We start from the raw sequence: 26,296 nt of genomic DNA, 5'->3' as shown, positions 1-26,296 counted from the left end.
CAAGGAATCCAGCCAGCCCCCTCCTCTGAACCTCACAGGTACCTGCAGTCATGTGTGCACATTCACACATGTGGGGGTGGGAGAGAGAGAGAGAGAGAGAGAGAGAGAGAGAGAGAGAGAGAGAGAGAGAGAGATTGAGAGAGAGAGAGAAAACAAATAAAATAAAATAAAAGTTTGTTGTTGTTTTGTTTGAGACAACATTTCTCTGTGTAGTCCTGGCTGTCCTGGAACTTGCAATGTAGACCAGGCTGGCCTCAAACTCACAAAGAGCCTCCTGCCTCTGCCTCCCAAGTTCTGGGATTAAAGGTGTGCACCACCACTGCCTGGAAAAATAAATCTTTAAAAACAATTTTTTTTTTGATGACTCAATCAGTCTAGTAACATGAGCCTGTAAATCCAACTACTGAAGAAGATGAGGCAGGAGGATTACAAATTCAAGGGCAGCCTTTGTAACTTAGCGAGACCCTGTCTGTCCCAAGATGAAGAGGAGCTGAGGATGTGACTCAGCACTTACATAACATACTTAAGTTCTGTTTCAATCTCTAGTGCTGGGCAGAGAGGGGAATAAATACAAGAAGGACACTAGACAAGTCTGTCCCAGATCACTGTTGTTCATGGATAGAGAGACCCCTGCTTGAGGACAAGCCTGTCCCCAGAAGGATGAGGGTGTGCTTGGGGCCCATGCCAGTCCTGGGGCCCTTGTTTCCTGTACTTCAGGTTTTAGCATCATTCAGTGATGATCGTTCTGATATCTTTCCCTTTTTATCTTATGCTCTTGACTGCCTGAGTATAGGCTGTGAAAAGGAGCTGTCAAAGAGCCTTCACAGGCACACCTTGAATTAATCTAGTGTCTCCAGAAACTGCTCGCCTACTTCTGCACCCAGTCGTCTGACAAGCAGGTCTCTGTTCTGGACCAAGCCACTGACACTGGTGTTCAGGGTGAAGGGTGCATGAGTTCACATTGTGTTTCTTACATTCTCCGTCGACATGTTGGGGAATCATTCTGCTTTTGGTGGTTGTATTTCACTATTACAGCAGGGCTTTTAGAGGTACTCATTGTAAAGGCGTTGGGGAAGGAGAAACAAGTATTTCCTTTCCTCTTCGGCATCTTGAACTAGAAGCCTGCCTGTCTGATGTCATTGAAACCTTTGCTGAAGTAAAACATTGTTTGGGACATTTCTTTTCTCTATATGCTATTTACTTATTTTTAAGTCTATCAAAAAAAGAGATACATATATTTCATTGATGGCTTATTTTACTGTCAGGCTGACCACTAATATCTGCTTAACTTTTTAAAATTTTTAAGGGTTTTTAAAAGTTTATGTGTGTGCGTGCATGTGTGTTCAATTGTGTTTTCAGGCCCTGTGGAAACCAGAAGAGGGTATCAGATCCCCCTGGAGCTGGAGTTACAGGATGTTGTAAGCCACCCAGTATAGGTGCTAGAAACAAACCAAGCATTTGCAAGAGCAGCAAGGATTACTAGCTGATTGCTGAGCAACCTCTCCAGCCCCAAGATTATTTATTTCAAAAGGCAAATAACACATGTTTTCTCTCATATGTAGAGCTGGATTTGAAATTATATGTGTAAATGTGTGTGTGTGTGTGTGTGTGTGTGTGTGTGTGTGTGTGTGTGCTATGAATCTAGAAAGGCATCGTGAGTGGAAAAGGGACCTTAAAGACAGAGGAACAAGATGTTGGAATACGAATACTTGTGACATGAAAGCAGAAGAGGAGTGGGGACTAGCCAGCGGAGGGCAGGGAACATTAGAAGGGCAGAGGAGAAAGACAAATGAAGATAACATAGGTCATGCACACAAGGAAATGCAACAATGAAAACCATTCCTCTATATACTTACCTTAGAAGTTAATAAGTAAAACAAATAAAGATTAAGTTTTTAATAGGATTTTTTTACCCTTCATATTTGCAAAAGATCAAAAAGTCTAACATTAGTCATTATTAAAGTTACTAATCTTAGTGTATATATCAGCTGCTATCTACATACATACACACACACATACATAGTTTCATGCTTCATTTAGAGTAACGTATAAGTATCTCGGGTGTCTTGTGGGTGTACATCCCAGAAGCTCTACCAAGGGCAGTTTGGCAGTTACAATAACTTTTTTAAACCTCGTGATTTCTGGCTCAGGAGTTGCATATACTGTCCTATAGATCTATTTATACATACCACAAATATAAAGACATTACTTGCAGTGTTCTTTGTATTTGCAACGACTTAAAATCTACCTAAATGACCATCAAAAGGGAACAGATTCAGTTATAATTCATGTGTTACAATGGAACTCTATTCAGTTATTTAAAAAAAAAAAAGATGGGGGTGTGGCATCATCTTTAATCCTAGCACTCAGGAGGCAGAGACAGGTGGGTCTCTGAATTCAAGGCTATCCTGGTCAACAGAGTAAGTTCAAGGACAGCCAAGGCTATACAGATGTGGTGGTTTGAATATGCTTGACCCAGAAAGTAGCAATATTAGGAGGTGTGGCCTTGTCGAAGGAAGTATGTCACACAGTGAGAGTGGGCTTTGAGACCCTCCTCCTGGCTGCCTGGGAAACAGTCAGTCTGTTCCTGGCTTTCTTTGGATGAACATCTAGAACTCTCAGCTCTTCCAGCGCCATGCCTGCCTGGACACTGCCATGCTTCCCGCCATGATGATAATGGACTGCACCTCTGAACCTGTAAGCCAGGCCCAGCTAAATGTTGTTCTTTAGAAGAGTTGTCTTGGTCATGGTGTCTCTTTACAGCAATGGAAATCCTAACTAAGACAATGGAGAAACCCTGTCTCAAAAAAAAAAAAAAACAAAAAAAAAAAACAAAAGAATGAGGACATTGAACATGATGACTACTGTCATTCACCACAGGAAGCTGAGGCAGGAAGACCTCAAATCCAAGTCTAGACATGGTCACATAGCAAATTTGTTTAATAGAGGAAGGGAGAGAAACAAGGAAGGGAGGGAAGGAGACAGGGAGGGAGGCAGGGACGGATAATGAAAAAGATATATACATTCTGATGAAGAAAGAACACCAAGATACAGTACTTTATGTTGTTGTTTTTAACGCAGCATTTAAAATTTTTGGCTGAGCTGACATGACGGCTCAGCAGATAAAGGCACCTACCACCAGGTCATCTCTGGGACCCACATGAGTAGAAGGGGAAAACTGAGTCCCACAAATTGTCCTCTGACCTCCAGCTACACACACACACAACACACACACACACACACACACACACAAATAAATAGGTAAGTAAGTACTTTTCTTAAAATTAGGGGTCAGAGAGATGGCTCTGTGGTTGAGATCACCTACTGCCCTTGAAAAGTTCCCAGCACCCATGTCAGGCAGCTGCACGCTGCCTATAACTGCAGCTCCAGGGTATCTGATGCCTTCTTCTCATTTCTGTGGGCATCTGCACTCATATTCACATACCACACACACACACACACACACAATCTAAAACAACTCTAAAACTTTTTAAAAGCAAGGTATAAAATAGTATGCTGTCCCTTACAATAACAGTATGCTTACACTGATTTGCACAGTCTTACAAGAAAGATGTACATGTTGCTGTGAAAATAAATGCCTCTGTGAAGGGAAACTGAGCCACCACCAAGAAAGGAGTAGAAGAATTTGTTTCCTGGCTTGTAACATACAGACATTGGTGCCTACCGTATCTATTCAGAAGTAGAAATGTAGACACATAAGCTCCAGCTAGGCAAAGACATGCTAGATTAGAACTGTAAACAGAGTTCTAGAAACTCTGTGTAGACAGACTGTAGAACTCTGGTGTAGGATTTCTAGAAATGGAACTGTAGCAGTCAAAGCCAGATCAGGAGCTGCCTGTTACTGAAACTATGGAACTATACAGACAGAAACTCTACAACAGGGTTCAACAGTCTGTCTACACTGAGATATTCTGCACTTAGCAAATTGGAGAAGCTGTAGAGTCTTCCAGCTGTCCTTACGTCTGCTATCAACTTCTACACTTGGCACACCTCTTGTTTCTGGAGTTGTTAGGGTCAAAGGCTGGGCCCTGTCAGCCCTAACGAGATAGTTTCAGCTACTGTTCTCAATACTCCAATTAAAGAGATGCTTAATGGTGAAAAGAACAGAAAAGAGATTTGTTCATTGTGGCCACCTTGGGGAAAAGAGCAAATAAAGAAGTGTGGTAAACACCCCACCCCACCCCCAGCCAGACTCCAGTCCGTCTTTGAGGTTCTAACAGGGGGTCTGGGTTTAAATAGAAGACAAAAGGTAAGCCTAACTGTGCAGTGCTGGTGAAGGTGTAATCCCACCTATCATTGGCTCAGCCCCAAGCTCTCCCAAAAGTCTGCCCCATGTTAGAGCTGTGTGAGCTCTCTTTCTGGGAGGCAAGTACTTCCTCTGTCTGGTATAGATTCCAGACATTTTCTTCTTCCAGGAAGAGATTCTTTAGGAAATTCCAGTTCCTTGAGGACCATCTTTTCAATAGTCTGACAGCCATAAAGAGAGTAAAGCATCTCTTGGAATCTTCCCTCCTGCCTAGACTTATCTACCTACACTCTACTTCCTCCTGTGGGTAGCTAGAACATCTGTCTAATTTTTACAGAGGGTGTAACCAGCAATTCCCAGAACCCTCATCCATCACTAGAGGATAAATCTGCTTCCCAGATAATGCTGCTTTGCCCGACCTTCATCAGGCCATCAAGCCGGCAGGCAGCACATCAGACAAAGGTCTGAAAAGACCCAGGTCCAGTGCTTCAGTCTTCAGCAACAGGGCAGCTCCTGATCTGGCTTTGACTGCTATAGTTCCAGAAAACAATCCTGCATAATCCTCTTTGATGGTAAAAGGCCTGTGGTTTTAAAAAGAGGTGGCTGGAAAATTACCCCAACTTTTAATAGCACAAGGAAGTTTAGTGGTGTATTATTTTAATGCGTTCACTTTGACTAATTTAACACGGAATTGTCACTATAATTAGAAAGGATCATAGCTTCCTGGACTAAGCCACAGGAAGGTACTTTATTTCATTCCCCTGAAAAGCAGTTTAGTCACAGTTTCTGCCTAGTAGCAAGATGCTCCCCCAGAGAAAGGAATGTCGAATGTCCTTTAAACTCCCAGGGACAATCCCCAAAAGAAAATCTACTAGCCCCTACCAAAGAAATCTGATTCTGAAAACCTGTGAAATCTGAATTTAAACCATCGGCAGATTAGTGAGGTCTGGGAAATGGCAAACAACAACTTGTTGAGAAGGGTGGCTCGGCCTGTTTTTATTTGTGGGTTATGTAACAGTGTGTGGCCAGCTTGTCCCAGCTCGTAGTAAAAAGCAGTCGCTTGATAGATGAGGGCAGGCTTGTCTGTATAAGCCAGACATCTGAAATTCCTACTGCAAGTCTTTGAGGGCTTGTACCTGATGTTTAATTTGGGTTGGAAATGAGAGAAGATGTAACCTGCGGGCAAAGAAAACTAAGTCCTGTGGTTTTGGCAATTTCTGCTCCTTCTCTGATACTCAGACTAGGTCTGAATCCTAATCTCTCTCCCTTGGTAAACTCTGAGGCCCATCTAATAAAGACCTTTCTGAGACATACTTGTTGCAAGAGACTGATTGGATCTCCCAACTGATCCTTTCAGTCTATGTCCATGGAAAGGGTTTGTCGGCTCGTTTAGAAACAACAGACCCTGATTCTATGTTCATGATCAAGTTAAACCCGCTGAGCTTAATTTTCAGTAATCCCCCAGAGAGCCTTAAGGATGCACTTGGAGTCCTTCCACGAATTGTTCCCTCAAGCCCGGCAGGGTGGGCCTACCACTGTTTGGATTCCCTATGGCTTTTAGTCTGCTGCTGACAAGGCCTCTGAGGTGAAGGGCACCTGCAGGAAAGTTGCTGGTTGGGAATTGGCTCCCTTGAACACCTCAACAACCTTTAAATAAACAACACCCTGAAACTGAATTGGCCCATGGATGGAACTCACTTCCTCTTTGAGACAATGCACATGTCCATCAATTTACAGATGACCAGTAGAATAAAAGGCTTGGCTAAGTGCCAGGGACCAAACCAGAAAGTGCCTGAATTGTAAGGAACGTTTGAGTACTGATTCCATAAGGAAAAACCAGGAGGAAAGCGAATGGAGGGAGGAATGGAGTGAGCACTTGGTGAGTTAAGAAACCGACAGGAAACGGCTCAGAGCCTCTGGCAGAGGACCAGAAGTCAGTTCCTCGATGCCTGTAACTGCAGTCCGGTAGAATCCAATGTCCCTGGCCTTTTGGGACACCTGTACTCTCATGCGCATATCCATACACATATAATTGAGAATCGAATAAATCCTTTAAAAAGGAAGGAAAGAAACCATCGGGTACAGGAAGGGGACCGGGTAGGGAGAAGGCTTTGAAGCCAATGTGTCCCCAGCAGGGCTGTCTGTCAAGCAGAGACAGTGCTGAAAGACTGGCACATATTCAAGGAGCGTGGAAATACGTTTTCCATGGAACTGCACTGTTTAGATAGGTGTTTAGACATGTGTGCTGAAGAGTCCAGTGCTAAGCTGGAGCTTCAGACACAGAGCTACTGTGTGAGGTGAACCCTCAGAACCCTGCCCTGTACAAAAATGCTTTCTCAAGTAAGGTCAGGTCCAGGAGGGGCTGAAATGTATCTTGGTATGGCTTCTCGTTAGGCTGACTGTGCTCAGATCAAGGTACATCTGTCTCCAAGGAGCCGAGTCTCAGGAGAACCACCTCCAAAGTGGCTTAGAAGGGACAGCTCTTTCTATGTAACTGTATGTTATGTATGTAACACAAGACAGCATGGCTCTGCCTCCAGAAGGCACTCTGACCCTGTGTAAAATGTAGGAAGTATTTGAAGTGAATGGTGAAATGAAGTCATCAGTCCCCCCACCACCACCCCCAAGGAGAGTCCCCAGAGGATTTCTGCCTGATGAGCTTGAAAGGGGAATAAATGTGTAAATCTTAGGGGGTCGGAGAGACCAGACAAGAGGCTAGAGAGATGGCTCAGCGGTTAAGAGCCCCTGAGTGCTCTTCCCTGAGGTTCTGAGTTCAATTCCCTCACCACCATCTGTAATGGGATCTGACTGCCTCTTCTGGGGTGCATGAAGACAGAGCAGTCAAATATAGAAAATACATAGACTGCAGTACCTCAATTAAATTGACCCTGAGGTAATAAAGTACTTGTTATTATTTATGATTTTAAAGCAAAGCTTTTTTTTTAATTATGTAGATCAGGCTGGCCTCCAACTTACAGAAACACACCTGCTTCTGCTTCGCAAGTGCTAGTATTGAAGGCGTGTTCCTCCACACGAGGGCCCATCAGAGTTCAAAGGCTTCCCATGAGTCTTCTGTCGTGTAATGCAGCACAGTGTAAACTAAGCCCTTTCAATGTACCTTGAGGAGAAGTAGAGGAGAGGTCTCTCTGTCCTTCAGTATTTATCTACTTAGAAAAAGGAAAGTACTAGCTATACATAAGAGCACCGGCCATTTCTAGAATTATTAATTGGGTTCTACATGTCAAATATGCTTGGTCTTAATTTCAGTACCAGGATATGATTCTCTCTGGGTGTGGCCTGCAGTGTCCACACTCTGTGAAACACGGTTAGTGAGCACTCACAGGGAGCCCACTCACATGGTAACCTCCTGCCTGCTCACATCCAAGTAGAAATACCAAATGACAAATTAGGATTAAAACCAGCAAATGCGTCACAACACTGCCGTTTTATTGCATCTGCCTTCAGTAGAGCGCTCAAGACCTCAGAGGTGTATCTCCTGAGCTTTGACTACACAGGCTAAGATCAAAGACGGTCAGGACCATGAATACCACCTTTGTTCTCCTTCAATTTTCCTTCACCCCCCCCCCCACTTCCCACATTGAAAATCATCCCAATGCTGTCTTCATCCACAGACTGGGATGCTTGCTCCAGCCATTTGTTGTTGGTTCAGTGAACAAACACTAAGTTCCTTCCTTCCTCTTCCTCCTCTTCCTCCTCTCTCTCTCTCCCTCTCTCTTTCACACCAAGGTCAGGTCTAGGTTTTTTTTTGTTGTTGTTGCCTATTGATTATAGCTGACTGCCAACCTAGACTCTGTTGAGTGATTTAATATAAAGATGAATGCAATTCTTGCCCCACCTTGGAACTCCCACACTGAATAAAGCGAATAAATGGGTGAGTTGGGATGGGAGAAAGGGAAAGAAGAGAAGGTGGATGGGTGGATGGATGGATGGATGGATGGATAGAATGAAGGAATGAATTAGAAAAAGGATGTGTTTACAAGCACCTTATGGAGGGACAGAACTCAAATAGATGTGAGCTCTGTGGGCAAGCTACTCAGTGAGAGCCTCGGATTTCTCACCTATAATGTAAAGGTAATAATTCCACTTAGTCTGAGTGGCTATAAAGATGACAGTCGGTAAATTGCTTAGGGAGGTGCATAGTTAAAACAACAACTGAAAGCAGGACCGTCACAACTACAACAAAAGGTGATAAGTGACTTAAGAGAAGTGCAAACAAAGAGGGTGGGGGTTCCCAGCACCTGCAGGAGGCCACCCATGTGTGCCAGCCACGGGCGGGCGCCTGCGCACAGGGGCTCTCCCAGCCTCCAGGTGATCTTCGGCACAGCACACACCTAGGCTGGCCAGAGTTGAGCAGCTGGGACCCACGGGCACAGACCAGGAGCCAAGCAATCCTAAGTGGCTAGACATTTACAAGTGAAGCAGGTGTCACTTGCAGCTACTGCCATTTAAGGCTCCCACAGAGAGCCTTTAGAATGAAGCCTGGGAAGGCCCAAGGCTGCCAGTGAGGAATGAAGATTATTTCTCTCTCCAGAACGAGAGACCACTTCCTCTTTTCTCTTTCCGCCTCCCTCTGGATGTCTAAAGTGAAGCGGTTTTCTCTCTTCTCCAGCTCAGAGGCTGAGAATGGTGTGGAGGACAGAAAGAGGCTCAGCAAGTCGCCAACAGCCCAATCCCCTACCTCATCTGTGGAGGCCGAGTCCCCGGACCAGAAGAGAAGCATTGGCCTGTGGTGAGTCTTCAGTGGACTCTTTGTTCTCCAGCTTTTAGAGAGCACGGGTGTTTCTAGTTTTATGGTTGTCTTTAAGAGTGTGGCTCAACTGTAGGCAAACCGTGCCCTAAGAAAGCATAGCACATTTTTCCTTAGTACCATGGCCCGGGTTTTTGCCCTGGTATTCTCCTGTCTTCCTGGCGGCACATTTTGCTCCTGTTCCTGAGCCTCTGCAGAAGGGCTGCCTCTTTTAGAAATCACTGATTTGCTGACCGAGGAAGCCACAAGGTCTCCTCTCAGTACAGAGTGCACCCGTGTCTGCTCAGCCTCCAGGTATGCACAGCTGGCCCTCACTTTCCTGGGAGCCACAGGGAAGAACAGAGGAGAGCACATCCCAGGAATCTGCTGAGCTATCCATGTTCTGTGACTGGGGCTGTCTAGGAGACCTGGTTTGCCTGTGAGGTAGGAGGAAAGATGTAGGTTTTTTGGTTGTTTTTTTTTTTTTTTTAATACACCGCTATAGGCTCCATCAGTGTCAGAGGCAAACATTACCAAGGAGGAGCTTAGAGATGCTTGAAGCCAGAAGAGTAGATGCGAGAGGAGTCTGGTTGTTGTTGTTTCCATTTTGGATGGTTTTGTTTTTCGGTACTGGGAACCAAACTGAAGACACTCTAGCAACTGCTCTACCACTGAGCCACATCCCCAGTCCTACATGTGGACTAGAACTTTCCAATAAGGGTGAATGATCGCCTCCCCACTGTTAAAACTGTTAGAACCATTGCCTTCTCCCACTTCTGACTTCTGCCGGAGATAATTAATCACATCCTATGTTTCCCTTCATCCCTGGCTCCCTTTTCTAAATCAATGCCTGAGTCCTAACTCCTCACCCAGGTTTCCTTTCTCTGCTGTCCCCGTCGCCTCTGCACGCCTTGTTTGTGGTGTCTCATCTTTCGCCATTTTTTATAACTGTTCTCCAGCAGAACACCCCACCCCACTCATTAAATAACTCCCCCAACAATAGTGAGTGTGAAGTGTGCGAGGTGCGCTTTCACTGTGACAGGCCGGGCAGTCACCTGGCAAATGCTTCCGTTCCTTCTGACTTGCCCAGGCTTCAAATGAGAACTGTGGGTACATCCGTAGATGTGGGAAACCACGGGGTTTGCTGCCCGCCATGGCGCAGAGGATCCTGCTCTGATGTTCTGCACGATCTGTCTGGAAACTAACCGGGGTTTTTTCTTTTGTTTTGGGGTTTTTTTTTGGGGGGGTGGGTTTTTTTGGGTTTTTTTTTTTTCGTGCACTTTTATTTTGCACTGGGCTTTGGTCATGCTTGTGGGCAGCTATAGGAAGTGAGACTAGAGTGGCTGAGAAGACCCAGAGAAATTGGTGCTATGCAAAGGAGCTTCCCGTTTGCTCTGCAGAGCAGCATCTGTGCCACTGATCAAGCCGTCAAAGCGAGAACAGCCCTTGTTACTACATTTGTTTACTGTGCAGAGTCCTTCAATCTGCCTTATAATGCCGTTGACATGTATTGAGCCAACAGAAGTGATACATGCCATCCTTATGTTATTTGCTTGGGGATTTTGTTTTTCTTGGTGTTTATTTGTTGTTTGTGTGGAGATAGGATCTCACTGTGTAGCCCAGGCTAGCCTCAAACTCACAGAGATCCATTTGCCTCTGTGTCCCAAGCGCTGGGACACATCCAGCACCACCCCATCCAGAATTATTGTTGGTATTGTTTGTATTCGAGGCTTGGTGTAGGTAAGGCTTGTCCCAAACTCACTATATTCCTCAGGATGGCCTTAAATCATGATCTTCCTGCCTCAGTCACCATCACACCTATCTAAATGCCATCGTTATTTTTAACATTTATAAATGTTCAGGTCGAGTATAGATAGGTAAATTCATAGTTTCAAAAAATAATCTCCATAATTTTCAGAGAGCATACTTATAAGCTAGCCCAGAGCAAATCAAGTCCATCTACTGTGAACTGCTGAGAGGTGCCTCTCCTGAGATTTCAGGGTTATGGATCATAAACTGCTGGAGAACCCTAAGACATCCAAAGTTGTGTTGGCTAGTCGGTGGCAGTAAACCCAAGCAATGCCCAGCCCAGTGCTGAGATTATATACACACAGACATGGCTCCCAGGGATCCAAGATTGGGTCCTCACACTGAATTAGCACCCACTCTTTACCCACTGAGCCATCTTCCCAACCCCTACTCTTGTTATTTTGAAGGATTGTAGCCCAGGGTGGCCTCAAATGTATTCACTCCTGTCAACCGAATTGCAAACTAATGGGCAGATCTTTTGAAGATGTGTAGACTGCGGGCAAACGGAGACAGGTAGAACAATGCTACCTCTGACAATCTGGAAAAGCACAGTAGCACAGGGCTCCTGTGTGGAGCACTGTCTTCTGTGGGTGGAGCATTTGCTTACACAGCAGTGATTTCTCGGTCTTCTCAATGTGTTGTTCTCACTCTCTATAGGCACCAAGAGCAGAAGGCCAGTGTAAAATGAAATTTATACACAGCCTCATGCCTTAGCCTTCCAGGTGCTAGCATTACATACATGTGCTACCATGCCCAGCATGTGCTGCCTTTAAAAGAAAAGAAAAGGAAAAAATGTCTGATGCATGTGCCCACCAGCTCCCTAAAGATAAAGACTGTCTTGTGCGCCTAAGGCCTTTTAGCACAATGCCTGTCTTAGTTAATTCTTATTAAATATTAATGGATTGCTAAACAAAAATATTCTTTGATTGAGTACAGCTGTAATTTTATTTGGTAATGGGACTCAAGGCCTGCTCTTTCTATTGATTAAAACACTTTCGGGCTGATATAATTATCCTCACATCTCAAATGCCCTTTCTGCAGTTTGTCGTGTCAGCCTGCTGGGATCATCCCTATCATGTGATTCGTGAATGCCCTCAGAGTCTAGTGAGCGCTGATCAGTATCTTGAAGAGACAAATAAGTGTCAAGCTTTCTTGTGACATGGCACAATGGTGAAGATTTATCATGAGCAGCATACACTGCTCCTTGTGTAATCTCTGTGGGTTTTATTTCCCCAGGTCAAAATCCAGTTTTGATGGTTCCAATTTGTTGAGTGATAAGAATGACTGCAAAACTGAAAGCAAGACTGACTCTAAGACTGAAAGAAAAAAGTCTTCATCCTCCAGCCAGGTAATGAGTGACGGCAGTGTGTATTAGCTCTGAGAGTAGAGTAGCCACTGGAACTGATGTAGAAAAGGAATCCAGAAATTCAGCTTTCTACTAACCAGGGTCAAAGTAGACAAGGGGTTTAGAATATGTGGAAGGACATATTCAAATGGACGCTGTTCCTCCAGCCTATTAAATTCCACAGCAGACCCATCGGCACACATGGAGAGACAAAAGAGTACTTGGCTGCAGAGCTGGGGCTGACAGTCACATGCTTGTCTGACATCTCACAGAACATGGGGAGTGTGGTATCCATGCACTATAACACAGTCTCATCAGGTCCCCAGCACACAGAGAAGCAAGACATATGAGCACGCAGGTCACACCTTGTGAGGAGTCACATCAGCTCTGTTTTAAATACATCCAGAGAAACAACAAAATCCAGGTCTGTGTCATGCAGCACCTTTCCTGGGGCTAGCTTGTGGGAGGTTGGGGGTTATATTGGGGTTTGTTGCTTTGAGTTGAACCCAAGTCCTCCCTTGTGCCAAGGACATACTCTACGACTGAGCAAAACACTTGACACCAGTTTTCTGAAGTTTGTTGTTGTTGTTGTTGTTGTTGTTGTATACAACTCCCCTAAATACATGAATATGTGCCTTCTAAGAACTTAACAAAACAGTTGGCATAGGCAGGAAATTTAAGTCTTTTTCATTTCTATAGCTGTCCTAACAAGGTGTGTGTTTTATAAAGGTTATTTTTCATACTCTTCCATAGGGGCCAGTCAAATCAGATATTATATTTAACTGTTCTCAATCTATCTCTCTCTCTCTCTCTCTCTCTCTCTCTCTCTCTCTCTCTCTCTCTCTCTTTCTCTCCCTCTCTCCACATCTCCTCTCTATGGCTGCTCAATATAGCCCAGGCTGGCTTTGAACATGGGGTCTTCCCACCCCAGGTTTCCTAATAGCCAGCATTACAGGTAGAGCCAAAGGCTTCAAGTTCAGGTTTATCTGAGTGCAAAGCTTCTAAGATCTATACCTAGATGAGCAGCTATTCTGGAATATTTGGAATTAAGTGTGCAGTCCATGCTATCTGTAACTGTTAAAACGAAAAACTCTGTGCGTCCCCACCCCCACCCCAGCCTCCCACAGGACATATAGCTTTCATCACCTGATGCAGGCTTGAAGACATACAAAGTCAAGTCTCCTAGGATGGAGGACCAGAATGGGAATCATCATAGGAAGAAATTCCAGAACTTTGATGCCACATGCACACATGGGGGGCAGCACTCATTAATTCGCCTTGCATAAGATGTCTGTCTGTTAAACAGCTGACTTGTTGAAGCCATCTGCCATCTTAATGACCTGATCCATAGATTTTCTTTATGCCAATAGAAGGGTTGGTTTTGCTGTTGAGAGCTCTGCTGATTCGGATAGCGCACCACCAAAAGCCTACTTTGCAGACTTCTTATAACAGTGGTTCTTAACCTGTGGGTCTCAATCCCTTTGGGGGTTGAATGACCATTTCCCTTGGGTCACATATCAGACATCCTCCATATCTGATGTTTACATTGAAATTCTTAACAGTAGCAAAATTATAGTTATGGAGTAGCAACAAGAACAATTGTATGATGGAGGGGCCACCTCAACGTGAGGAACTGTATTAAAAAGTTTCAGCATTAGGAACGTTGAGAACCGCTGTCTTATCACATATTTTCTCAGAAGCATTCTAGAGGCAGATCCCTTTGTCACTAAAGGACCTAGATCTGTCTCTCAGTCACTGTGTGGCCATGTTCCTCAGCATCTCTGACACACAGTGTCCTAACCCTGGACTGAGGTACTTGGGTTTGGGGTGGAGAAGATGCTTGTGGTAAACATTGTCCTATTATCTCCATAGTTGTGGAGACAGGTGTAATTTGCAATGAAGCCAATTTCAGCCCTTCAAGCCCTTGGGCCTTGTGCTGCCCTGGAGTGTTATGCCCTGCTCTTCTGCCTCTGACATCATGTGCTTTCATGGGCACATAGTAACAGTGGCCACACGTTGTCCTGAGTGGTGGGCTCTCCCACCTCAGTGTAAGCCTGGAGGTATCCTAAGGCAGGGAATGCTTTTGACATCAGACACAGAACAAAGAAACTGAGGCCCTGGGAAGCTAAATGATGAGGGCGTGACCACACACCAAGGCGAAGTAGAGCCAAAGACTTCAAGTTCAGGGTAATCTAAGTGCAAAGCTTCTAAGCCGTGAACTTTCCCACAGTGCTTAGGTGTGTGTCATTGGAACATTCCCTGGCCAGAGTCCTTCGAATGTCATCTCCTGCCTTATTAGGGGTACCTTGCCCCGGTCAGATGCTCAGCTGGCCTCCCAGCAAGGTGTTAATTATGTTAGAACATGAACCTAGGTGACCCTGTGTCCCCTGTGTCTCACTGAAGGAGTGAATTGGAAAATTAACCAGTTTAAACTAGGGTTAAAAACGTGTGATGGTTGAAAAATTATTGATGGTGTTGATGCCTGTGTTCCTCCCACAGTACAAGGCGAACATGCACTTTCACAAATTATTCCTTGATGTCCCAACTGAAGAGCCACTGAGGCAAAGTAAGTCCTATTTAATTTAGTCCTGTTTAATTGGGTTTTTAAAAAATACATAGTTAAAAAGCTGGTTAAGGGAGCTGGAGACATGGCTCAACAGTACCTAGGTTTAATTCCTAGCACCCACATGGCATCTCACAACTCTCTGTGAATCCAGTCCCCAAGGAGTCAGTGCCCTCTTCTGGCCTCCAAGGATACTGGGCATGAACATGGTGCATAGACATACATATAGGCCAAACATGCATACACTTAAAAATAATATTTTAAAAAGCCTTTTGGTTTTCTTTTTGAGTTGTCTAAGAAAGATTGGAAAAGGAAAGGACATTTCAAGGACTCAATCACCAAGAAAAAAAGTTTCTGAAAAGTATAGGTCATGTCATGACAGTAATGCCAGCTGTGCTCACCTCTCCCTAAGACCTTAGAGCATAAGACAGAAGGAATAGCCAGCGCTCCTGATACGGAGTCATCCAGGAAGGTTCCACAAAGGTCTCCTTGCCATTTCCATTCATGCTGAAATGTGTGTGAGTGAATCATCCTGAGATTTGGGACAATAAGCCTAGTAGGGCAGGAAAGGCTGTCACAGAAGGCTAAAAGAAAGCACAGTTCCTGGCGTACAGAAGCAGTCACACTTGTGCTATGCAGGGCATAGTGGGCACACTTCCCAGCATGCAGCTCAGCATGTGGCTCATCACAACTCTACCCTCTCTCAGTATCCACTTGTTAAGTCAAGAGCTTGGTTCCTACCATGATCCCCAGGCAGAAGGTGTGGTCATGTGATCTTCCCCCAGTGAGACCCTCTATTTCATCAATGAGTCATTAGGATCCTGGGAAGAGTGTTTATATTCACATGCAGATGACACGGTTCTAAAACATCATGCTTGGTTTTTAGGGGGCAGTGGTAAACTTGGCCTCCCGGTTTTTTGTTTTGTTTTGTTTTGTTTTTTTTTTCTCTTATTTGAAGTCTCTAAGACTTTGAATTGAAAACACATCTGAGTCACCCACCACTTTATTCTACTAAAGGTGACTCTGGAGCTGGGTCTCCTGGTGTGCGCCTGTAATCCCAACACTCAAGAGACTGGAGCAGGAGGATGTCAAGTCTGAGGCCAACCAAGTCTAAATCTTGAATTCCAGGCTAGCCTGGGCTGTGCAGCAATACCTTATCTAAAACAATAAGTAAATAAAAATAATAAAGTAAAACTAACTGATCAAGAGGAGATCATGCAGTCAAATGTAGTACATTCACATATCTCTGTAAGTGCAAAAACACATACAGCCAAAAAAGTAAAAAGTGAAGACCATTTTTTTGCCTGCAGTGGGTAAAGAGCACATGAGTTATTTCTAAAGCAATGCCCCCCTCAAATGAAGGGAAAGGAAGCCTAGGACTTTTACTCTGGGAAATAATACTTAAACAGGAAATCATTTTGGAGGTGGGTATGTGTCTGAGCATGCTCGTTTTAAGGTCATAGTTCAAGAAGAAAAGATGACAGACACACTTCTGGGCATGCTTTCACCCAAACTCACTGAGCACCTGTTTGAAAGTTAAAGTAGCAGACCTGAACTTTCTGGGGGCATGCACAGTCAGTATCACAAAGATGGTGGGCAGGACCACCTCTGGCCATGATAAGTTTCCTTTAGAAAGTGTCATGGAAAAGCGAACAAAATAGCAACAGCAAAACAGGACCGGCCACTCTGAAGTTGCGTTAAATGTAGGTGTTGGCGCTGAAGAGGCTTGCCTCTCTCTGTCACTGACAATGGAACTTTGGAGTATGAGGTTACATTTAGTGACCAAGGTAAAGGCAAATGCTTACTTGAAGTAGAAATCCTGGAAATGCTAGTAGTTTGCTGAGATTCTAAATCAGGCTGTTCTACCTCTCTGTCTCTTAGGCTTTACCTGTGCTCTCCAGAAAGAAATTCTATACCAAGGAAAGCTCTTTGTGTCGGAAAACTGGATTTGTTTTCATTCCAAGGTCTTTGGAAAAGACACTAAGGTTGGTGTGTTTAGAACGGTATTTTTTTTTTTACATATCATAAATAAAAATTGCTCTAAAATTAACTGTATTTATAAATGTTTCCATCGGGAGTCTGACTTTATATCACGTTTCCTTAGTTGCGCTTTCAAATTTAACTTCTCTAAATGCCCCCAGATGATGCTGACTTCCTCCCCCAACCCCACCCCCAGACAGCATTTGCTCGCTCCTTTCCTAATGCACATCACCTCATGCTTCTCCAACCCTTAGGCCTGAATCCCTTTTTACTCACATGTCATCAGAGACACCAAAGTTGTTGCTGTGTGTTTCTGAGAAATATGCCCTAGTCTGTTTCAAAGGCATTCATTAACAACCAAAACACATAGCTGGGTGTGGTGGCTCAGCCCTATAATTCTGACAAGAGAGCTGCCTTGAGTTTGACAACGGCAGGCTAGGCTATAAGTGAGCTCCAGGCAAACCTAACCTACTATATATGACTCTGCTTCAAACAACCCCCCCCCCCAAAAAAAAAAGTGCTTTTAAAAATTATCCATATTTGGCTGTATCCATAGCAATTTACTAGGACAATGGGTTTCTAAGTGAATGTCTTATTCTCACCAGCATAAGGGAGCTGGAACTGAGTGTGTAAGGCTTTGTCTATGGAAGCCAGACTCTCACGACCTTAAATGTGCCTGGTGTGGCTACCTTTGGGTCTCTAATAAACACAGGTTTGAGCTAAACTGTGGGACACCCAGAGCTTGAGAACAGCCTTGGTGACAGAGGAAGTGGCAGCTTCCCCAGGCTCCGCTTTCTGAAACTGTCACACAAAGAGGGGAAAAGGCAATCCTTGCCAGTGAACTAGGGTTCATTCAGGCAGCCAGAGGTCTGAGAAGTAACTTCCTGCTGTGCGTGGCCTCTGTCAGTGAGTTTTTCAGTTACTGTGCCTGAAAATTATGAATAAGCAGTCTTCATTCCTGTGACATAGCCAGTTATGAACTCTTTGAAGTAATTACACTGTATCTAAACGCTCTCCCTGGAGCCACTGGTAATCCTATAAGAACCATTCAACAAAGGATATTCTCTAATGTGCTGATGTTAGCTCTGAGGGCAGCATACTCGATGTTGCATTTTATATATGTTTGTTGTATGCTATTCTTAGGCATTCTCTGAATTAATACAATACAGAGTAGTATTCTACCATAACGCTAGATTTCAGGGTTGTAAGAAGGTGGTCATGGGGTCCAGGGAGGATCAGGTCCCGCCGTTCAGTGGGATAAACACAGTTCTAAATTCAGAGTGAGTCTGTTCCTCTAAGCAGGGTCGCAAGGACTAAAGACATTCTGAACAAAGGGTTTTTCTTTTTTAATGTGTAAGTTCACAAAGGCAGCGAGTGAGCGTCAAGCTAATGTGATTTAGTGGTGGTTTGAAAATTCTGCTTCTACTTCAATGACCAATAAAAAGGTAAAATGGGTTTTTTAATGCACGGACACACTTGGGTTTCTTTTGTAGGAATTATGTCTAAACTTCAAATTAGCAGGAGAAAGAATAAGAACCATTGATAGCGGTTTATCTGCTTCCCACTCCAAAGATGGTGTCAAACGAGATTTGAGCTTCAGAAATCTTACAGAATTCCCTCATGGGTCAACAGACCTCAGTCCAACATGATTACTGTAAACTAATGGCTTCCAGTGTGCTCTCAGGGAACCTTTCTGAACACATCCCCTGAAACCAGGTTACTGGCTTCACCTTCCTTGAGTGAGAGACTTCAGCTGGGGGTAATTTTAGTTGCTGGTAAAATTAACACACATCTTATATAGTCTCACCGAAACTCACTTTATCTTTATTTCATGAGTTATTCTGTTATAATTTTATACTCATGGAATAGATGATTAAAATTCCTCATCTTTTGGGTCTTTTGTGTCTCAGAAAAGCCTAACTGCACAGCCCCTTGTATTTCACTGTGTGTTTGTCACTGCTCAGAAACTGAACTGGACTCATTCTGAGCTCACCGTTATTTTAGTAGATCCCAAGTGCTTTTTTCCAAAGTTATTCCAACCTCACAATTATCTCTTGTCCTCAAAAATGTCTCTAAAACAATAGCTTCTAGAAAAATATCTAAGTGAGATTGGCCCCTCATTATTCAGTCCTCCTTCCTAGAACTCGGCTCAGCAGAGGCTAACCCAGCTCATAGACATAAATGTGAATGCATATTAAAAGTTAAAAGCTTGTTTTCATTCCTTCTTACTTACAGACGCAGTGCAAGCCACACCCCTCTTCCCCACTGACCTCTTATAGAACACATGAAGCTATAATAATAACAATAATAATAATACATGTTCACATAAGTGTGTATACCCATACAACAAGTCAAATCGTTTTTTAAACCATGTATGTGAGACTGTTTGGAGGTTCACAGTGATAGGATCATCTCCACTTGAAGCCAAACAGTGGTGGTCACTGCTTTGTGTCGTCTGATATATTCTTATAGTATAACATATGAGAGGAAATGAACGGTTAGGGTCAAAGCAATTCCTGTCCCAATATGTTTAAGTTCTGATGTACAGGATCTTGAGTGAGCTGTGTATCTTGCCAAACAGATTTCATGATCTGATCTTTAAGCCTTCAAGGATCCTCCTAATTAAATGACAGTCTCACCTGATAATTAAGAATTAATGATACCATTGTGGCTAATTTTTTAAAGGATTTATTTATATATTTTATGTATGTGAGTACACTGTAGCCTGTCTTCCGACACACCAGAAGAGGGCATCAGATCCCATTACAGATGGTTGTGAGCCACCATGTGGTTGCTGGGAATTGAACTCAGGACCTCTAGAAGAGCAGTCAGTGCTCTTAACTGTTGAATCTGTTGCTATTTTTGAGCCAGAAAAAAAAATTTTTTTTAATGTTGAGCATTCTGATATCATAAGACAAGTGAGGAATTTGGTGAATGTTTTTATTCACAAACCTTACCTTATTTAATCCAAACATCTAAGTATTAATAATGAAGGCTGTTTGTACTTAGAAGTCAGCAGACAGAAGCTTGGCGTGGATAGCTTATCGGGCAGAGAAGGCCATGAAAATAGTAACAGACTGGATTCAGGATTAAGACTTTCTGTCCAGCATGTTTTCCCCATCCACATGGCTCAACCCAGGAAATGAGTCTGGAGCAGATGCTGTAAGTGCCAGGTTTTCATGAAGCCCTGAGCCCAGATGTGTGTACATCAGTGTATTGTTTTTGTTTTCTGAGACAGGGTTTCTTTGTGTAGCCTTGGCTGTCCTGGAACTCACTCTGTAGACCAGGCTGGCCTCGAACTCAGAAATCCACCTGCCTCTTCCTTCCAAGTGCTGGGATGAAAGGCGTGTGCCACCACCGCCTGGCTAAGTGTAAATGCTATGTTCTGTTACCATGTCTAGTGCTTCCCAGCTATGTCTGTAGCTGTGGGAACCCCAGTCTGAACAGTTCAGTGATATGTTCCCCTCACTACCAGATTCCCTGTTTTTCATGCATCCTGGAGAACTTACCTACTGGTGATGTCCTTAGTCAGGTGTAGCTTTATTGTGTTGTGTGTAAAGTCTGAGCTGCTGTTGACTTGATGGCTCTGTTTCAGATCTCTATCCCAGCTTTCTCAGTAACCTTGATCAAGAAAACCAAAACTGCCCTTCTGGTGCCAAATGCCCTGATCATAGCGACAGTCACAGACAGGGTGAGTACAGCAACACAGAACCACCTGTGCTCTGCCTGTTGTTGTTTTCCTGTCCCTTCTTGTTGCTTTTGTTCTTTTGAGGTTTGGTTGTTATTGCTGTTGCTGTAATTTGATGCGTTTCAATAGCAAATTTACAGGAACAGCACGGAAGGCAAACAACATTAAGCATGCATTGTGTGTAGGACACCTCTGAGAAGTCCGCCGAATGCATGAGACCTACTGTGTGCTAAAAATGCTTCCCTCACTATCTAGTTGACGCCAGTAATAATTTTATTCATTAAGAAGAGATCCCAGAGGCCTGGCAAGATGGTGCAGTGGATAAAAGGGCTAATTCCACAGTGGAAAAAGAGAACTAACTACCAAAAGTAGTTTTTGACCTGTACATGTGTGCACTATAGCACTCGTGTGCTCACAGATACATCATAAACACACACACACACACACACACACACACACACACACACACACACACACACACATGCATGCAATAATAATAATAGATAATAGATAAAAGTAAGTTTAAGGCCAAGTGTGGTGGTACATGCTTTTAATCCTAGCACTTGGGAGGCAAAGGCAGATGGGTCTCTGTCAATTCAAAGTTAACCTTATCTAAATATAGAATTCCAAGACTCCCAGGATGAGAGAGAAAGAGAGAGAGAGAGAGGTGCCTTGTCTCAAAAACACCTATGATCTCTGTACATGGGAGCTAATTCAGGAGAATCATAGGCTTGAAGCCAGCCCAGACTACATAGTGAGATAGGCAGATGATAGATAGATAGATAGATAGATAGATAGATAGATAGATAGATAGATATTCTGATAAGCTAGAAAATTAATTAACATGCCTATTTTGTATTGTTTTACATACAAAGAGCTATTAGGCTCTTACTCTTTACCAGGTCTACATCAAGTGCTTTCTTTATGTTTTCTGATTTATTCGTATGCACCCCGTAGGGAAAGCATACTTGAGCAGTTTCCCGTTATTACCCCTTAGTAAGTGTCAGGGCTGGACTTTGCACCCAGACCTGCCCAGTGCCAGAGCCCACAGCAGCCACTGCAATGCTGACTTGGAGATTGTGTCATTCTCTTGGTGGTGAATGAGAGAGATCATTCAAACTCATGAAATGGAGGTCTGAGAGGAGCCTGTGACACACAGGTGGAGAAAGCCAAAATTTTTTAAATCTTGTAGATGTACCATTTGCAAGGAAGTAAAACCTTTCCATATGTCGTTTGTTTCCAAAATATTTGTCTAGCTTTGATTTTTGGTTTTGTTTGTTTGTTTGTTTTTTACCATAACTAACAAGCATTCAGTAGGGGGAATCTCCATATTAGCACCAGGAAGAACCTGGAAGAGACATGAAAAAGAGCAACGCTATTATAACTGCTGGGAAGTCTTTTTGCAGAAATACAGGTCAGAGCAGAGAAAACAGGCCTCCTCCGGGAATCACAGAAGACTGGAGAGGGGAGGAGACTTTGGGGGTCCCAGCTGGCATCAGAGCGTTACCTTGGTGCCCTGTCCTCTCTCATCAACGCTCTTAAGGGGCATGCATGTCATCCTTTGGGAGCCTCCATTTTACTCCATTTTTTTTATTGTGCTTAAATTGAATTTGGGGGTTTATTACTATAATAAGTGGAATGTGAGGAGAAGGAGATGTGGCTCCGTTGGTAGTGCTTGCCTAGCAGCATAAACCCCGGGATTCAACCCTCAATATCACATAAACTGGGCATGGTGGTACACACCCGGTAATCTCTGCACTTGGAGATGGAGGCAGAACCGGCAAGAATTTAAGGTCATCTCTGGCTGCATAGTGAGTTTGATGCTAGCCTGGGCCACATGACACCCTGCCTCAAAAGAAAGAAGAAAAAGACTCATAGGGAAATGTGCTTATTTTCCTCAAGAAATGAAATAAAATTTAAATGTTCAGATGAAAAAACCGAGGTTATAATTAAAGTAATGGTCTTTGTCATTTGAAAATATAAAAACTGGGTGGGGCGGGGGGAGGATGCTCAACTCTCAGAGGCATTTATGTGCATCAAAGTCTGATGACCTGAGGTCAGTCGTCAAGAACCACATCTTGGAAAGGGTTGTCCTCTGGTTTCCACAGGGACACTGCATCACATGCATGTGTGTCCCACACACTAAATGTAATTGAAGAAAAAAATTATAAGAAAACACAAAAACTACATGACAGGTATTTCTTGAAATCTGAACTTTTGGTTCCATCTTATTTTCCAGTACATATTCGTTTCCTTGCTGTCCAGAGACTCAACATACAAACTTATAAAATCTGTGTGCGGACACCTAGAGGTGCGTATGACGTGGGTGGGATATAATGCTGCCTTTCTTCAGTGTTTCTTACGGTCTGTCGTTGATCTGGGTTTTCATTTTATGCCTGATTTCAGAACACAAGTGTTGGTAACAGTCCCAATCCATCTTCTGCTGAAAATAGTTTCCGGGCAGATCGCCCTTCGTCTCTGCCTCTGGTAAGTCACCTTGTTGTGCCTCGTTCTGGAGCCCCAAAAGACCACCAAGGAGCCGACTCTGTGCCTCCAGGTTACAAGTTTGCCCCCCTGGCACTTCACTTCCTAACAACCACCTATCAGGAAACCAGAAGTTAAACTTCTGTGGTTTAGCTCCCAGCACCAGCCAATTATTTTAAAGGCCATAACAATCCTCCAAGGTTTGTTGGGGAGTAGCCCGGAAACTGGTGTTAGAGAGCTCAACCTTAGGTCAGGTTCTCTAAGATGGGGTTTGAGCCCAAGATCTGGTCTCTCAACTTAATGATCAAGATGCACAAGCAAAGGATGGAGCCATGGCTACATGTGCTCGTACCATAGCCAGGGCTTAGGACGAACTCATGACCAGAGTAGTTGAGGAACAGGTGCAGAGCACAGCATGTCTCTCCAGAAGCAGAGGAACCAAAGGAGGCTGCTAACTCCTTTAAGGGTCGTTCTACACAAAGAAGAAATGTGATAGTGAGATTGAAGATATATAAGATCTCACTTTGTTTGCTTGTCAGTTTGGTGTGTGTGGTGTTCGCGGTCAAACCTAGAGACTCATTCTTGCTAGCTAAACAGTCTCTACTAAGCTATGTACCAGGCATCAGTGCTCCTTTAACAAGATTCACAAATCTTTTTGAGGCCGGCCATGACTCAGCTCACAAAGGCCTATTCGAGATACTATACTGGCATACACTATCAAAAAACAGGAAAAGTTAAAACTAATTCTCACCTTCAGAGACTTTAGCTTAGAGAAGATAAGGCAAACTCAGAAATAGCTAGACAGAATTATTATGACCAGGTGGCAGGTAGAGAGATTATGATTCCCTTGGGCTTTGTAGACCATAATGAAAACCGCCAGTGGTATATTTCATTTGTGCACAGTGTGTACTTATAATAGAATTTTGTTTTTCAAAGAGAGATCTAGTCATATCTATTAAGGATTGACCCCCCCATACTGATTATTGGTCAATAATCAGTCAATCACAAGCCCATAGTTTCAACATCCATGGAACTAGTGTAATTAAAATATCTTCACATAAAAACTCAAACAAGAAGGTTCATCTAGGTTTGGTGGCACATACCTATAATTCCAGTACTTGGGGAGTTAAGGTTAAGACAGGAGGAGGATTGTTCTAAATTTTAGTCCAGACTGGGCTACACATTGAATTCAAGGCCAGACTAGAATACATAGCAAAACTTTGTCTCAAAAAAAAAAAAAAAAAAAAAAAAAAAAAAAAAAAAAAAAAAAAAAAAAAAAAAAAAAACCAATGTTTGTAGCAGAATTTTTCACAATAGGCCCAAAGTAGGAGAAAACCCTGATGTCCTTCAACTAACGCATGGGATGTTTTCAATGAAATACACAAATGGAATATTAAAAGTAACATCATAAGAAGAGAAAGAAGGGCTGATACATGCTGCCACACAGATGGACCTTAAATCATTAGGACAGACATAAAGTCAAGCCCAAAGGGCTGTGTGTTCCATGAGTGCATTTACTGAAGCTTCTCAAGTTAGGACAGATTTGTGATCCCAGTAAACCCATCATAAAGATCTATAGTACTGGGAGGGGAAAGGTAGAGCAGTACAGAATGCACACACAATGACTTAAAATTCAGCAAACATAGTTCCTGATCTGAGGCCACCCAGCTGGAGTCTCTCCTCAGGGAAGTTCCTTCCCCTCTGATCTACTTCTTCCATCCACTGGAATGCTAGCCTCTTCGTATGGCTGAGAGAGACTGAATACATTCATATGCACAAGGTGTTTTGCACACTGCATACATGATAAGCATTTAGTAGATCATTATTTTTAATAATTTAATTGTTATTTTATGTGTATTGGTATTCTGCCTGCATGTATGTCTGCGAGGGTGTCAGATCCCCTAGAACTGGAATTACAGACAATTATGAGCTAACATGTGGGTGATGGGAATTGAACCCAGGTCCTTCAGTTAAGAACAACCAGTGCTCTCATCCACTAAACCATCTCTCCAGCCCCCAGTAAATCATTATTAAGTGGAAGACACTGAAGTTTTTTCACTTTTCAGACTAGGATGCAGCTCAGTTGATAAGAGTGCTGGCCCCGCATGCACCAAGTCCTGGGTTCCATTCCCAGCACCAAACAAACTTGGCTTAGTGGCTGGCACATACCTCTGAGGTCAACGTAGGAGAGTCCAAGGTTAAAGGTCATCTTCAGTTACACTAAGGTTTAGGGACCAGCCTGAGATAAGTGGAGATCATGTCTCAAAGAAACAAAATAAATATAAATCAGTCAATCAAATTTTCAACTTTTTTTCCCCTATCAAGGATTGTAAGGAGTCAAATGAATGTTGAGATGGCCCAAAGACAGCAAACTCAAGCACACAACTTGATCCTTTGTTTACCTCAGTCTAAATTGTTAAGAGCTCAGACTAATTCGGCCTTTGCTAGCTAGGAACACCACGCATCTCCTCGGATCCTAAGCACTTCAGGGAAGCCAGTGGAATACAAATTAAAACACCTCTCTCTGCCTGTGTCCTTCACTCCTGTCTGCTTCCCGTCCTCTGTACCATAGACCTGGTCCAATCTAATTTAAAAGGCTACCGCTCTGTTTTCTCAGTCTTAATTTTCCAGCAGTGTTTTTTTGTCCTTTCCTGTGTCCAATATCATTTTTTTAAGTTATACTTTGCTATACCTTTTTCTACATATTTGAACTTGGACTTGAGCTGTCTGTCCAGCCTTCTCTCACGATGTCTGCCGCAGTCCCCTGAGATGCCTCCACCTCACACTCAGCAGTTACTCTGTCCCCAGCCGTTCAGTGCTTTCTCTAGATGTTTGTTTCAAACAAGCTGTGTGTTGTTCGTTAAAAGAATTCTAACCATGTAGAAGGCTCTCAGTTTCTGTCACTAGAGACTCCTGGGTTAAGAAAATCCTGTAATGTAGGTTAACCCATGCTTCATTTCCATGTTTTATGGGTCAGCCCTAAGAGAGAGGACTGGCATCTATAAAGGCCTGCCTATTTCTTCCTCTTGTTGTCTCCCTCAGGATTTCAATGATGAATTCTCAGACCTGGATGGAGTGGTTCGACAACGAAGGCAAGACCTGGAAGGATACAGCAGCTCCGGCTCCCAGACTCCGGAATCTGAGAACTCCCGAGGTCTGAGGAAGTCGTGTCTTAATAAACATTTTATGCCCCACAAAACACCCTCCCCTCACCCTCACCCAACAAAACAAAAACAAGGCCCACCCTTCTTTTCCCAGTTAACAGTTGCAAAGGAAATCTGGGAAAAGGGTTCCTAAGAAAAGGAATTGCCTCCATGTCGAAATCCATCTGCTTCGTCCATATTTAACAGACATCTCCTAAGTCAGTGGTTCTCAATCTGTGGGTCATGACCCCCTTTAGAGGTCAAACAACC

At 43.5% G+C, this 26,296-nt stretch overlaps 1 protein-coding gene across 2 annotated transcripts in view; it reads left to right on the top strand.

The window, feature by feature from the left end:
• Positions 1 to 26,296, top strand: part of Gramd2b (GRAM domain containing 2B) — a 95,982-nt gene that overhangs the window by 57,272 nt on the left and 12,414 nt on the right. For both annotated transcript variants that reach the window (XM_076912636.1, XM_034518432.2), the window contains exons 2-9: positions 8,898 to 9,017; positions 12,060 to 12,171; positions 14,668 to 14,734; positions 16,613 to 16,716; positions 20,307 to 20,402; positions 22,639 to 22,710; positions 22,806 to 22,886; positions 25,926 to 26,037. In XM_076912636.1, the coding sequence (XP_076768751.1) occupies positions 8,898 to 9,017; positions 12,060 to 12,171; positions 14,668 to 14,734; positions 16,613 to 16,716; positions 20,307 to 20,402; positions 22,639 to 22,710; positions 22,806 to 22,886; positions 25,926 to 26,037 (764 nt within the window). The remainder of the gene's footprint in view (positions 1 to 8,897; positions 9,018 to 12,059; positions 12,172 to 14,667; positions 14,735 to 16,612; positions 16,717 to 20,306; positions 20,403 to 22,638; positions 22,711 to 22,805; positions 22,887 to 25,925; positions 26,038 to 26,296) is intronic.

The sequence above is a fragment of the Arvicanthis niloticus genome, chromosome 14, assembly GCF_011762505.2.
Source record: "Arvicanthis niloticus isolate mArvNil1 chromosome 14, mArvNil1.pat.X, whole genome shotgun sequence".
In the NCBI taxonomy this organism is placed as follows: domain Eukaryota; kingdom Metazoa; phylum Chordata; class Mammalia; order Rodentia; family Muridae; genus Arvicanthis; species Arvicanthis niloticus.
This window is presented reverse-complemented; position numbering and strand designations above follow the sequence as displayed.